Genomic DNA, 14,141 nt, shown 5'->3' on the forward strand with positions numbered 1-14,141 from the left:
GGCCAATATCCAACTTACACCCTCTCTCTAAAATCTTCGAAAAATTAATTCATAAGCGAATCTGTTCCTACCTCATCTCCCACAACATACTCAACCCCTGTCAGTTTGGGATCAGGCCTAATAAAAATACGAATGATGCTATTATACACATGCTAGAACAAATATACACAACACTAGAGAAAAAAGAAGTCCCACTGGTGATCTTCATTGATTTACATAAAGCTTTTGATACAGTTGACCATGATTTGCTGCACATAAAATTGTCGCACTATGGTATAAGAGGGCACTCCTTCAACTACCTAAATTCATACCTTAGCAACAGAAGCCAATATGTGTACACAAATGGAGCAAACTCTTCCACACAGTCAATTACAGTTGGTGTCCCACAGGGAAGTGTCCTCGGCCCTCTTTTTCTCGTTTACATAAACGACCTACCAAATGCATCGTAACTACTCAAACCCACGCTATTTGCAGATGACAGTACATTCGTCTTATCTCACCGAAGCCCAGTCATGCTAGCCAATACTGTAAATACCGAATTACAGAAAATATCTACCTGGATGATAACTAACAAACTTACTCTCAACATTGACAAAACCTACTTCATTCAGTTTGGAAACAGAGCTACAGATGTCCCTCTTAACATAATGATAAACGGATCACCTATCACAAAGCTCACAGAGGGAAAGTTCTTAGGAATCCACCTTGATAATAGACTCAAATTTTAAACACATGTACAACAAATTTCCAAGAAAATTTCCAAGACCGTGGACATACTATCGAAGATACGGTAATGTGTTCCACAGTCAGACCTCCTGGCCCTATATCACTTACTTATTTACCCCTATCTCACCTATGGAATTTGTGCATGGGGCTCAACAACAATAAACCATCTCAGACCATTAATTACCCAACAAAAGGCTGCAGTCAGAATGATAACAAATTCCCACTACAGGCAGCATACTCCACCAATATTCAAAACTCTAAACCTACTCACTGTACAAAACATCCATACTTATTATTGTACCTACTACATACATAGAACACTGAACTCAGATATAAACCCATCCCTCAAAGCTCTCCTTACCAACCTCAACAGAACACATGACCATAACACAAAGCACAGATCACTCTTTGATGTTCCTCGTGTCCATCTCACACTATGCAAAAACTCAATGCACATAAAAGGCCCAAAAATCTGAAATTCATTACCTGTGAATATAAAAGAAACACTGTCTGTTTATAAATTCAAGTCTCTTCTTAAAAATCACTTACTCACCCACTACTAAATAAATACTGAATAACTGTATCTCATAAATGTTTTACCTGTGACCCTATCAAACTTTGTTTTTTTTTTTAATTACATTGCCTAACAGAATACTCCATTCTATTGAATGCACAGCAACTCAGCAAATGACCATATAACCTGTATTTGAAATACTTATTTGTGCTTAATTGTTTTTTGTTCACTATAATTTTTACTACTGAATATATCATTGCTTAGTTAATCTTAAGTTAATTTTAAGCCTGCCCATAATGCTTTACATACAAGGGGCTTTTGGCATGTTACACTTAACCACTGTATTTCTTTGTACATAAATGTATCATGTCCAAATTAATAATAAATTAATAAATAAAATAAATAGTAAGTCGGGCTCGATACTACGCAAACTGTGAGTGGCCCTTACAACCCCAACAAGACCAAGAGCAAGACTGACTCTTGTTTCCAGTGGTGGATCACGTTTCTTATTTTAAAAAGGTATAATTCTATCGACCACTATGTAAGATACAATATGTCAGCTATGGAACTTTATTAAGAATTTGTTTCGTCCACCAGGGACGAAGCTTTTGTAAATAAACACCATAACTCTTCTATGAAACATGATTGTGTAACATTGTTCCTCCAGCACTACCCACCCAGGTCTGGCCTTGTATTAGTGACTATAATAATGTTAGTTATTATTTCAAGACTGTAATGGCTTATAGACAAGCGATGTTTAAGTATGAATCTTATAACAACTAGTTTTGAGTTTTGAAATTATGAATTGTATAATGCTAATAAAGCTTATATTATTAAAAAAAATATACATATATGCTAGAATTTTTTTTTTTTTCATTTTTAATTTCTTTAAATAAAAGGCTCATACCACAGGTTCCATGACGCTGGTGAGGGGCTCTTGATCCAGGGAACTGGATTTGTGTTCCAGTTCCCTGAATTAAGCCTGAATACCTTCCATCCCCACCCCCACAGGCACTATAATCCTGTGGGTTTAGCGCTTCTCATTATAATAATACCATATTTATGAACAGCATTAGAACTGTTTGATCCTTTGGGTTTAGTGTTTAACCTGATTATATTATCATTATAGAAAGCATTTTGGATAGACTAAAACTAAAATTTAAAGTTTAAGATAGTTAAATTGCCTGAGGATAAGAGTATCAAATACAGTGATTGTAGTAACTAAACTGTTTGTTTAATTCAACAACAAAACAGAATTGATAGTTTATTGGGGCAGAATTAGAGGGGAGACAAGAAATGCAAGAGTATAAATTCCAACTGAAATATGGATAGGCAGGCTGCATTACAATAAAAAATAAAATGTGATAGTATGATAATAGACATTTACCAGATATTTCTAGTATTTTAATGGCCAAGTTATATCTGCTTCTTGCAGCTATCATCCACATTACATTTCTTTCTATTTCCTTCTTTGTTGTAGTTTCTGATTCTCAGAGTGTATTTGCAAGTTTTTGTGAGTCTTGTCTCATTGCATCCCATCATCCTATGCATTTGATGATGATTGTGTCACCTCTTCAGCAAATGTAGAGTCTTTTTGTTGAGTCCCTGATCATTTTGGTATTCTGGGCAGTTTACCTGGAAACTTTCAAACTCCTGTATCTATTCTGTGGTTTAGGACCTGTCTATCTAATACAGGGATCCACCATTTTTAGCCTGTTTCTCAGTTTTGTTTCTGAACATTCAGGATCGATGTCAGTGTCTCTAGTCCAGATTAGAGAACAGCAAGTTATAATTGATCAAACTAGAGTTTTCCTTTGACTTCTTTTCATTACTGCCGCTTTTGGAAAACAGCTGTCATGTGACTCTCTAATGGCCACACAAGACTAACATATGCCTGTCACCTGGAGAGCCACCTGACACCTGTGTGTGAAACATATCAGGTCTTGTTGATGGTCAAATACGTTTTAATTGACTGTACTATTTAACAAAGCATATGCAGGCTCCATTCCTGTTTTTCCTTTTTTTTCAGTGCCTGGGTACTCTCACTTTGCCTGCCTGCAAGACACACTGAAATTGATTTATGGCAATTTTGAGTTTCCGTTAGTTCATAAGTTCACCCTACACACTATTTCCCTTTGTTAATAGCTCCCCTATAACCTGGCAGTTCTTTATAACCCATACTTGTTTGGCCCATTTTATAAGAACATAAGAAAGAAGGAACACTGCAGCAGGCCTACTGGCCCATGCAAGGCAGGTCCAATTCTCCTACCAGCTTAAGCCAATGCCCTAACCTGGTCAGGTTAGGTCACATTCACTTTAAGGAAGGAGCACGGCATCTGACCTAGTAGCACAAGCTAGTCAGGTCCTACTCACACCCATCCACACCCACTCATGTATGTATCTAACCTATTTTTAAAACTTCACAACATCTTAGCTTCTATGTCGGTACTTAGGAGTTTGTTCCGCTCATCCACAACTTTATTATCAAACCAGTGCTTTCCTATACCCTTCCTGAATCTGAATTTTTCTAACTTAAAGCCACTGCTGCGAGTCCTGTCTAGGCTAGATATTTTAGCATGCTATTTACATCCCCCTTATTTATTCCTATTTTCCATTTATACACCTCAATCATATACCCCCTAATTTTGTGCCTTTCTAGAGAGTGCAGATTCAGGGCCCTCAGTCTGTCCTCATAGGAAAGATTTCTGAACATGGGATCAACTTTGTCATCCTCCTTTGTACATTTTCCAGTGCATTTCTATCCAGTCTGTAATATGGTGACCACAACTGTGCAGCATAATCTAAACGAGTATTATAATAATAATAATATAATGCCGGGAGCAATGGGCTAGTAACCCCTTCTCCTGTATACATTTACTAAAAAAGAGAAGAAGAAAAACTTTATAAAACTGGGTTGTTTAAATGTGCGTGGATGTAGTGCGGATGACAAGAAACAGATGATTGCTGATGTTATGAATGAAAAGAAGTTGGATGTCCTGGCTCTAAGCGAAACAAAGCTGAAGGGGGTAGGAGAGTTTCAGTGGGGGGAAATAAATGGGATTAAATCTGGAGTATCTGAGAGAGTTAGAGCAAAGGAAGGGGTAGCAGTAATGTTAAATGATCAGTTATGGAAGGAGAAAAGAGAATATGAATGTGTAAATTCGAGAATTATGTGGATTAAAGTAAAGGTTGGATGCGAGAAGTGGGTCATAATAAGCGTGTATGCACCTGGAGAAGAGAGGAATGCAGAGGAGAGAGAGAGATTTTGGGAGATGTTAAGTGAATGTATAGGAGCCTTTGAACCAAGTGAGAGAGTAATTGTGGTAGGGGACCTGAATGCTAAAGTAGGAGAAACTTTTAGAGAGGGTGTGGTAGGTAAGTTTGGGGTGCCAGGTGTAAATGATAATGGGAGCCCTTTGATTGAACTTTGTATAGAAAGGGGTTTAGTTATAGGTAATACATATTTTAAGAAAAAGAGGATAAATAAGTATACACGATATGATGTAGGGCGAAATGACAGTAGTTTGTTGGATTATGTATTAGTAGATAAAAGACTGTTGAGTAGACTTCAGGATGTACATGTTTATCGAGGGGCCACAGATATATCAGATCACTTTCTAGTTGTAGCTACACTGAGAGTAAAAGGTAGATGGGATACAAGGAGAATAGAAGCATCAGGGAAGAGAGAGGTGAAGGTTTATAAACTAAAAGAGGAGGCAGTTAGGGTAAGATATAAACAGCTATTGGAGGATAGATGGGCTAATGAGAGCATAGGCAATGGGGTCGAAGAGGAATGGGGTAGGTTTAAAAATGTAGTGTTAGAGTGTTCAGCAGAAGTTTGTGGTTACAGGAAAGTGGGTGCAGGAGGGAAGAGGAGCGATTGGTGGAATGATGATGTAAAGAGAGTAGTAAGGGAGAAAAAGTTAGCATATGAGAAGTTTTTACAAAGTAGAAGTGATGCAAGGAGGGAAGAGTATATGGAGAAAAAGAGAGAGGTTAAGAGAGTGGTGAAGCAATGTAAAAAGAGAGCAAATGAGAGAGTGGGTGAGCTGTTATCAACAAATTTTGTTGAAAATAAGAAAAAGTTTTGGAGTGAGATTAACAAGTTAAGGAAGCCTAGAGAACAAATGGATTTGTCAGTTAAAAATAGGAGAGGAGAGTTATTAAATGGAGAGTTAGAGGTATTGGGAAGATGGAGGGAATATTTTGAGGAATTGTTAAATGTTGATGAAGATAGGGAAGCTGTGATTTCGTGTATAGGGCAAGGAGGAATAACATCTTGTAGGAGTGAGGAAGAGCCAGTTGTGAGTGTGGGGGAAGTTCGTGAGGCAGTAGGTAAAATGAAAGGGGGTAAGGCAGCCGGGATTGATGGGATGAAGATAGAAATGTTAAAAGCAGGTGGGGATATAGTTTTGGAGTGGTTGGTGCAATTATTTAATAAATGTATGGAAGAGGGTAGGGTACCTAGGGATTGGCAGAGAGCATGCATAGTTCCTTTGTATAAAGGCAAAGGGGATAAAAGAGAGTGCAAAAATTATAGGGGGATAAGTCTGTTGAGTGTACCTGGTAAAGTGTATGGTAGAGTTATAATTGAAAGAATTAAGAGTAAGACAGAGAATAGGATAGCAGATGAACAAGGAGGCTTTAGGAAAGGTAGGGGGTGTGTGGACCAGGTGTTTACAGTGAAACATATAAGTGAACAGTATTTAGATAAGGCTAAAGAGGTCTTTGTGGCATTTATGGATTTGGAAAAGGCGTATGACAGGGTGGATAGGGGGGCAATGTGGCAGATGTTGCAAGTGTATGGTGTAGGAGGTAGGTTACTGAAAGCAGTGAAGAGTTTTTACGAGGATAGTGAGGCTCAAGTTAGAGTATGTAGAAAAGAGGGAAATTTTTTCCGAGTAAAAGTAGGCCTTAGACAAGGATGTGTGATGTCACCGTGGTTGTTTAATATATTTATAGATGGGGTTGTAAGAGAAGTAAATGCGAGGGTCTTGGCAAGAGGCGTGGAGTTAAAAGATAAAGAATCACACACAGGGTGGGAGTTGTCACAGCTGCTCTTTGCTGATGACACTGTGCTCTTGGGAGATTCTGAAGAGAAGCTGCAGAGATTGGTGGATGAATTTGGTAGGGTGTGCAAAAGAAGAAAATTAAAGGTGAATACAGGAAAGAGTAAGGTTATGAGGATAACAAAAAGATTAGGTGATGAAAGATTGAATATCAGATTGGAGGGAGAGAGTATGGAGGAGGTGAACGTATTCAGATATTTGGGAGTGGACGTGTCAGCGGATGGGTCTATGAAAGATGAGGTGAATCATAGAATTGATGAGGGAAAAAGAGTGAGTGGTGCACTTAGGAGTCTGTGGAGACAGAGAACTTTGTCCTTGGAGGCAAAGAGGGGAATGTATGAGAGTATAGTTTTACCAACGCTCTTATATGGGTGTGAAGCATGGGTGATGAATGTTGCAGTGAGGAGAAGGCTGGAGGCAGTGGAGATGTCATGTCTGAGGGCAATGTGTGGTGTGAATATAATGCAGAGAATTCGTAGTTTGGAAGTTAGGAGGAGGTGCGGGATTACCAAAACTGTTGTCCAGAGGGCTGAGGAAGGGTTGTTGAGGTGGTTCGGACATGTAGAGAGAATGGAGCGAAACAGAATAACTTCAAGAGTGTATCAGTCTGTAGTGGAAGGAAGGCGGGGTAGGGGTCGGCCTAGGAAGGGTTGGAGGGAGGGGGTAAAGGAGGTTTTGTGTGCGAGGGGCTTGGACTTCCAGCAGGCATGCGTGAGCGTGTTTGATAGGAGTGAATGGAGACAAATGGTTTTTAATACTTGACGTGCTGTTGGAGTGTGAGCAAAGTAACATTTATGAAGGGATTCAGGGAAACCGGCAGGCCGGACTTGAGTCCTGGAGATGGGAAGTACAGTGCCTGCACTCTGAAGGAGGGGTGTTAATGTTGCAGTTTAAAAACTGTAGTGTAAAGCACCCTTCTGGCAAGACAGTGATGGAGTGAATGATGGTGAAAGTTTTTCTTTTTCGGGCCACCCTGCCTTGGTGGGAATCGCCCAGTGTGATAATAAAAAAAAAATAAAAAAATAATATAATAATAATCATCATATTACTGTTCACTTCTCATCCTTTGAACACTGAACTGTAATGCTGATCATCACCTAATATTCCCTGAAAGTGTAACAGAACACACATGGATCACATTAGAAATGAATACAGAACCTCTTTGATGTTCCTCATATTTGTTTGAACCTTTGTAGATGCTCAATGAAAATAAAAGGCCAAAACTATGGAATAGCTAAACAAATGTAACAAAGAAAAATTTATTTATTAAATGAAATGAAATAAAAATTAAAAAGGTACTGTACAGGTGCTCAAATAGTCCAGTCATGTAATTTTAATTAATTTCTTTCAACAAATTTTTTGACTACTGCACTACTTGATTAAATTTTTTCTTAATAATTGTGCTGGGTGTCCCTGTCTGTACTAAATCCTGCACCTTAATTGATTTTTATTTTGTTGCCATGATTTTAACTTTATATCACATTATTATTGCATCCATGATTGTAAAGTAATGTATAATCTGGAGAAATCAAGATGTACATACTTGCTTTTTGCTCCTCTACTATCATTATTATCTTGCTCATCCAGTTATTGACCTTGTCCTTTGAACAATTGAATATTCTAGTACACTGAGTCTTAACACTTGTACAGTACACTGAACCCCCTTAACTTTCATATTTTGTTTTAGTCCAACTTTTACCAGAGCTTATATTTTTTTTTATCTTGCCTACCAGTACATTTTACCAAACATGTAAACTAAAACAGCTCCACATCTATGTAATATTTGTAGTACATAATAATTAGTTTTAGTCCTAGTTTGTCTTCCCGAAATGCTGTGCATATTATGGTATTTAAAAAACAAATTTAACACTATTGTATATTAAATAGGAGCTAGTCTTTTCTGTGGGTTGCAGTCTGTGAGAGAATCTAAAAAAAGGACCCTAATGGAAGTATGCCATACTATTTAGCTTTCTTGAATTATCCTAGGATATTAACTCTCCCGGGTTAATAATCTGAATAAAGTGCACAGAAGTCTGTAATTTGGTCAATTCTGCACAGAATTTACAAAATTCCAGTTTAGAAATAGACATTCCTGGCACTAAAACAATATTTACCCTTCTCATTAATCATGTCTCGAGGTTTCTTCTGCATTACACTTGCCTTCCATGTTGAATTCATAATCACACAAAAATAGAAGGTTTAATTTGTTTTTTGGATAATAAAATATAACCAAGAATGATTAGCCATGCTTTATAGTGTCCCAATAATTTAATTAGCCCTATTAACCCTTAAACTGTCCAAACGTAGATCTACGTCCATATGCGGGGGGGGGGCTCCGAACGTAGATCTACGTTTTTTTTTACATGCTTTCAAGGTCAGAGTGCTATGCACGTGAACATAAATCTATGTTTGGACAGTTTAAGGATTAAAAAGCCATAGAACAGACTGGAGGGTGTAAGCGGCCTTACCTTTCCTTAGGAAAATTGGCAAAAATCAATTATGTATTTCTTCTACTTTAACTCTTTGACTGTCAAGACCCCAAATCCTGAAGTGTCTCTGTGTCGCAAAATATTCGAATAGAAAATTATTTTTTCTTATGAAATGGGTAGAGAATCTTTTCCCAATGGTAATGACACCAAAATTTGATGGAAACCTTATGGAATTAAGCTCTCACAAAGTTAGCGATCTCAGTGATATATACGTATCGGCGATTTCGCCCACTTTGAACCCTATTTTCAGCCAATTCCATTGTTCCAGTCAACCAAACTCATAGAACTCCATTTGTTCTATCAACTGAGTACAAGAAACGGCCCATTTACCGATTTCAACTACCCAATAAGGTGGTCAGAAATTGGCAGTTTGGCCAATTTCATGCAAATTAAAAAAGATGCCAATTTCAAAATAGGGTCCAGAATAAACAATGCAGACATTTCTGGCACTATAATAACATTTTCTCCGTTCATTAGTCACATCTCCAGGCCCTTCTTATATTACTCTTGCTTTCTGTTTTGAATTTTTATTCACACAAAAAATAGAAGATTTACTGTTATGCAGACTGCTACATTATTGTAATAATTGTATAAATAATGTCAACCCATTCGTGACTGCGTATTAGAATGGCTACTTGGACACTTATTGGATATTTGTTTACTCTCGAGCATCAGCAAAAATCGAACATTTCCACTTCTTTGAGCTCAATTTCAAGGTCCTTTTCATCGTGAAACCAATCAAAATCATCTCTATTTCTGTAATAAATCTTCCATTCTATCAAATGAGACCAAGAAAACGAGAATACAACCATAAATACTATATGAAAATACACCTCAAATTCGGCGTTTTAATCCAAAAACATGGTCGGAGTTTTTTTTTTTTCCTCATGCATTGTGTGCTGCAGAATTTTTTTTAAACTGCTAACACTGACCACACAGACCCATTCTCTCACATGTGGGCCTACCAGCTTTCTCCCACTTCATTTGAAGCAGCTAGAATTCTGATGTATTAATACACACTGGCTCGTAAGACATATATACAACGCTGACAGTCAAAGGGTTAATTAAGCTCAGTTTCATGCTACTTCCTGTTCTCAAGCAAACCAAAATAATATCTGTTTCAGTAGTATGTTTTCTGTCCTGTCAAATGATACCAAATAACAGCCAATAAAACCATTGACAGCATATGAGAAAACACCTCAAAGTTGCTATTTTATATCATACACACCACATGAGACAGGATTTTTTCTTTTATACTGTGCACAGTCACTGCACAGACCCATTCTCTCATATCTAGGCCAAAATTTACTGCTCACAGCTTATCTGAGTGAGCTGAATTCACAATGTGGAACTATGTGATTGACCCTGGTATCAGTAACGTAGTTCTTTGTAACAGCTGCTGAAAGGGTTTATAGTTGGTGTGGATCCAGCTTATTTGATAATCATTATTTCTTTCTTTCAATGCACTGACCATATCCCACTGAGGTGGGGTGGATCATTATTCCTATTTGGTATTAACTCTTTCAGGGTCCAGAGGCCAAATTTCAAAGTGCACACCAGGGTCCAAGAATTTTCAAAAAAAAATTTTGTTATTTTTTCTTATGAAATGGTAGAGAATCTTTTTCTGAAGGTAATAAAACAAAAAGTATGAAATTTGATGGAAAATTTACGAAATTGTGCTCTCATTAATTTTGATGTGTCAGCGATATTTACGAATTGGCAATTTTGCCGACGTTGACTCTCATTTTAGGCCAATTACATTATTCCAGTCCACCAAATTCTTAGCTATTTCACTAGTATTACTTCTATTCTATCAATTGAGCACAAGAAATCGCCAAGTCAACTGTTTCAGCTACAAAATAAAGTGATCGGAAATTGGTAATTTGGCAAATTTAACACAAAGTTCAAAATATTCCAATTTCAAAATAGGGTTCAGAATAAACAATGTAGGTATTCCTGGTACTAAACTAACATTTCCTCTGTTCATTAGTTATGTTTTGAGGCTTTTCAAATGAATTTCATTTTATTTTTTATTCACATAATGAATTTTTATTCAAACCCAAAAAATAGAAGATTTACTGTTATGCAATATTGTAATAATTGTATAAATATCATCACCACATTTGTGAAAGTATATTAGATCCACCAGCTGGTGTGTATTAGATGTATGAGGGCATTTGTTTACTCTTGAACATGGGCAAAAATTTAACATTTCCTCTACTTTGAGCTCAGTTTCAAGCCATTTCCAATGCTAAAACCAATCAAAATCATCTCTATTTCTGTAATATGTCTTCCATTCTATCAAGTGAGACCAAGAAATCACAAATACAACTATAAAAAACATACGAAAAAACACTGCAAAATCGCTGTTTTAACCGAAAATCACAGTCTCAATTTTTTTCTCTCATTATACACTGTGTGCTGCAGGATTTGTTTTATGTGGTGCACACATACCACATAGATGTATTCTCTCATATCTAGGCCCAGATTTACCACTCACAGCTTATCAGAGTGAGCTGAGCTCATGGCGTAGATCTACGGTTTGGACTCTGAACGCAAAGCCGTAGATCTACAGCACAGACCCTGAAAGGGTTAATGTATAATTAATTAAGAATGATGGAGTTTGTGTGCTGTTTTTGCTTTTAGCATCATTATTTTTTCTTCATTGTTGTGTAGTATTTGCAAAATTTGGTTTACAGAAATCTGTAGTGTCAGTTGAAGCAGAGAGAAGCCATTACTTGTGAGAATTGTCAGTTCTTCATGATTAGCACACGAGGCGCTGTACTTAGGGCAGGAGGAAGGCAGCTCACACGGGTTCTTAGCGGATCAAGACCTTTAGAACTGAGTGTAAACTCGTATAACAAAGTGAATTGCCTACGGAGAAAATCATCCAAGACATCAGATTGTGCTTTCTCCTGCACTCCAGCCACTATCATGCCAGAAACTGAGGCAGTGTATCCCACTTTAGAGAAGGTGTGTTTTAATTTATTTTGTAAGTTATGTTCATAAAAAATTATTGCAAACCATGTATATACTGCAATGCATATATAACATAGTAATATATTTATTTCTTTAAAGCAAAGATTGCTATTACAATTGATTTTACATGAACATTACAGTGATTGAGTTAACAGTTAACCTGTGTATAGAAAAACTTCTTTGCATGTTCCAGGGAAAAAATCCATGCTTTGCACAGCATAGCAGTTTTACACCACATATGATTTCATTGACTTGCCAGTATTTTATTTTTCATGTGCTTTATGCTGATAATTACAGTACTGTACATTATATTATGTGAAAAGAGTATGATGCAGGAAAAGTGTGTAGAATAATGTTACGGTTCGAATCTTAATCTTTAGCCAGGTTAGTGCACTCCGTAACAATACACTTCATAGAATGAGAAAATACTTCCAAACTTAGAAATGTAAGGCACAAGTAATAGTTACTCAGTCTTTTCTAGTTTCTTTTTATTTAAAAACTTAAATACTTCTTAAATATTCATAAATATCCATTAAATATCACTTCGTCAGAAACTTTCATTCACATAAGAAAACGCTTGAATAGAATGTACATCATAGACTCCTTCTGGAGACTGTCAATATATTCACTACACTTGTTAATGATCAGAGGAATATTACTGCTTCCTCAATAATGACATTACTTGTACGCGAGTATATACATTGAGAAGGGACACCTTCACTGAGTAACTCCCTGGCATAAGGAATATATCACTTAAAGTTCTAAACTTGACACAGGCCGTCACATCGTGAACTGAAGGTAACAGTATACAACTGTCCGCAGACTTCACTTCAGAATAAACCTCAAGCTGGTTCAGGAGTTTCTACAACACAATTCTTTATCCAAGTGAGAATAAGGTGGAGTACTGGAGGGGTAGCTCAGTCAATGCACACTGAGTCGGCAGAGAGAGCGAACTGAATACAGTTAATCCCTACATGACATCAACTCGCCAAAGGGGAGAGGGAATAGTAAACTAAACTACCCTCCAAGGACATACCTTGTTTCAACTCTTAGCCAGCTGTTACCTAACTACCCAACACATTACTCAAAATACATAAATATATATATATATATATACAGTGGACCCCCGCATAACGATGGCATCACATAGCGATTAATCCGCATACCGCTTGTTTTAATCGCAAAAATTTTGCCTCACATACCGCTTAAAAACCCGCTCACCGATTTTCGTCCGAGACGCGTCCAATGTGCGGCCTGAGCCACGCTCACATGTTCCGCTGGTGGCATTGTTTAACAGCCAGCCTCCGCGGTAACATCCAAGCATACAATCGGAATATTTCGTATTATTACAGTGTTTTCGGTGCTTTTTCTGGAAAATAAGTGACCATGGGCCCCAAGAAAGCTTCTAGTGCCAACCCTACAGCAATAAGGGTGAGAATTGCAATAGAGATGAAGAAAAAGATCATTGATAAGTATGAAAGTGGAGTGCTTGTCTCCGAGCTGGCCAGGTTGTATAATAAACCCCAATCAACCATCGCTACTATTGGTGGTACAGCTGCTGCTGCACTGTCAGCTGCTGCTGCTGCTGTAGCATCGTCTGCTGCTGCTGCTGTAACATCGTCTGTTGCTGCTGTAGCATCGTCTGTTGCTGCTGTACCACCGTCAGCTGCTGCTGCTGCTGTAGCATCGTCTGCTGCTGCTGTAACATCGTCTGTTGCTGCTGTAGCATCGTCTGCTGCTGCTGTAGCATCGTCTGTTGCTGCTGTACCACCGTCAGCTGCTGCTGCTGCTGTAGCATCGTCTGCTGCTGCTGTAGCATCGTCTGCTGCTGCTGTAGCATCGTCTGTTGCTGCTGTACCACCGTCAGCTGCTGCTGCTGCTGTAGCATCGTCTGCTGCTGCTGTAGCATCGTCTGCTGCTGCTGTAGCATCGTCTGTTGCTGCTGTACCACCGTCAGCTGCTGCTGCTGCTGCTGTAGCACCGTTGTTGGTGTGGCTTATTGAGAATACCAAGAAACAATTAACCCCAGAGGATTTGCCACCCAGGATAACCCAAAAAAGTCAGTGTCATCGAAGACTGTCTAACTTATTTCCATTGGGGTCCTTAATCTTGTCTCCCAAGATGCAACCCACACAAGTCGACTAACACCCAGGTGAACAGGGAAAAATGCCTGGAACTAGTGCTCATATTGGTGAATTTAAAGCCAGCAAAGGTTGGTTTGAGAGATTTAAGAATCGTAGTGGCATACACAGTGTGATAAGGCCTGTTCTGGAAGAAAATGCCAAACAGGACCTACATTACTCAGGAGGAAAAGGCACTCCCAGGACACAGTGTCTCATCAGTCATTGCTGCATCTTCAATAAA

The 14,141-nt window shown here is 38.1% G+C and overlaps 1 protein-coding gene across 3 annotated transcripts in view; it reads left to right on the forward strand.

The window, feature by feature from the left end:
- The first annotated feature begins 1,671 nt into the window (after positions 1 to 1,671).
- Positions 1,672 to 14,141, forward strand: part of cN-IIIB (cytosolic 5'-nucleotidase IIIB) — a 184,333-nt gene continuing 171,863 nt past the window's right edge. For 2 of the 3 annotated variants that reach the window (XM_070097780.1, XM_070097779.1), the window contains exons 1-2: positions 1,672 to 1,759; positions 11,498 to 11,771. In XM_070097780.1, coding sequence (XP_069953881.1) covers positions 11,559 to 11,771 — 213 coding nt within the window. In that variant the 5' untranslated portion in view covers positions 1,672 to 1,759; positions 11,498 to 11,558. Of the gene's footprint in view, positions 1,760 to 11,474; positions 11,772 to 14,141 lie in introns of all 3 variants that reach the window. The other variant, XM_070097781.1, reaches the window with a different exon arrangement.

Source organism: Cherax quadricarinatus, chromosome 59, assembly GCF_038502225.1.
Source record: "Cherax quadricarinatus isolate ZL_2023a chromosome 59, ASM3850222v1, whole genome shotgun sequence".
NCBI lineage: Eukaryota > Metazoa > Arthropoda > Malacostraca > Decapoda > Parastacidae > Cherax > Cherax quadricarinatus.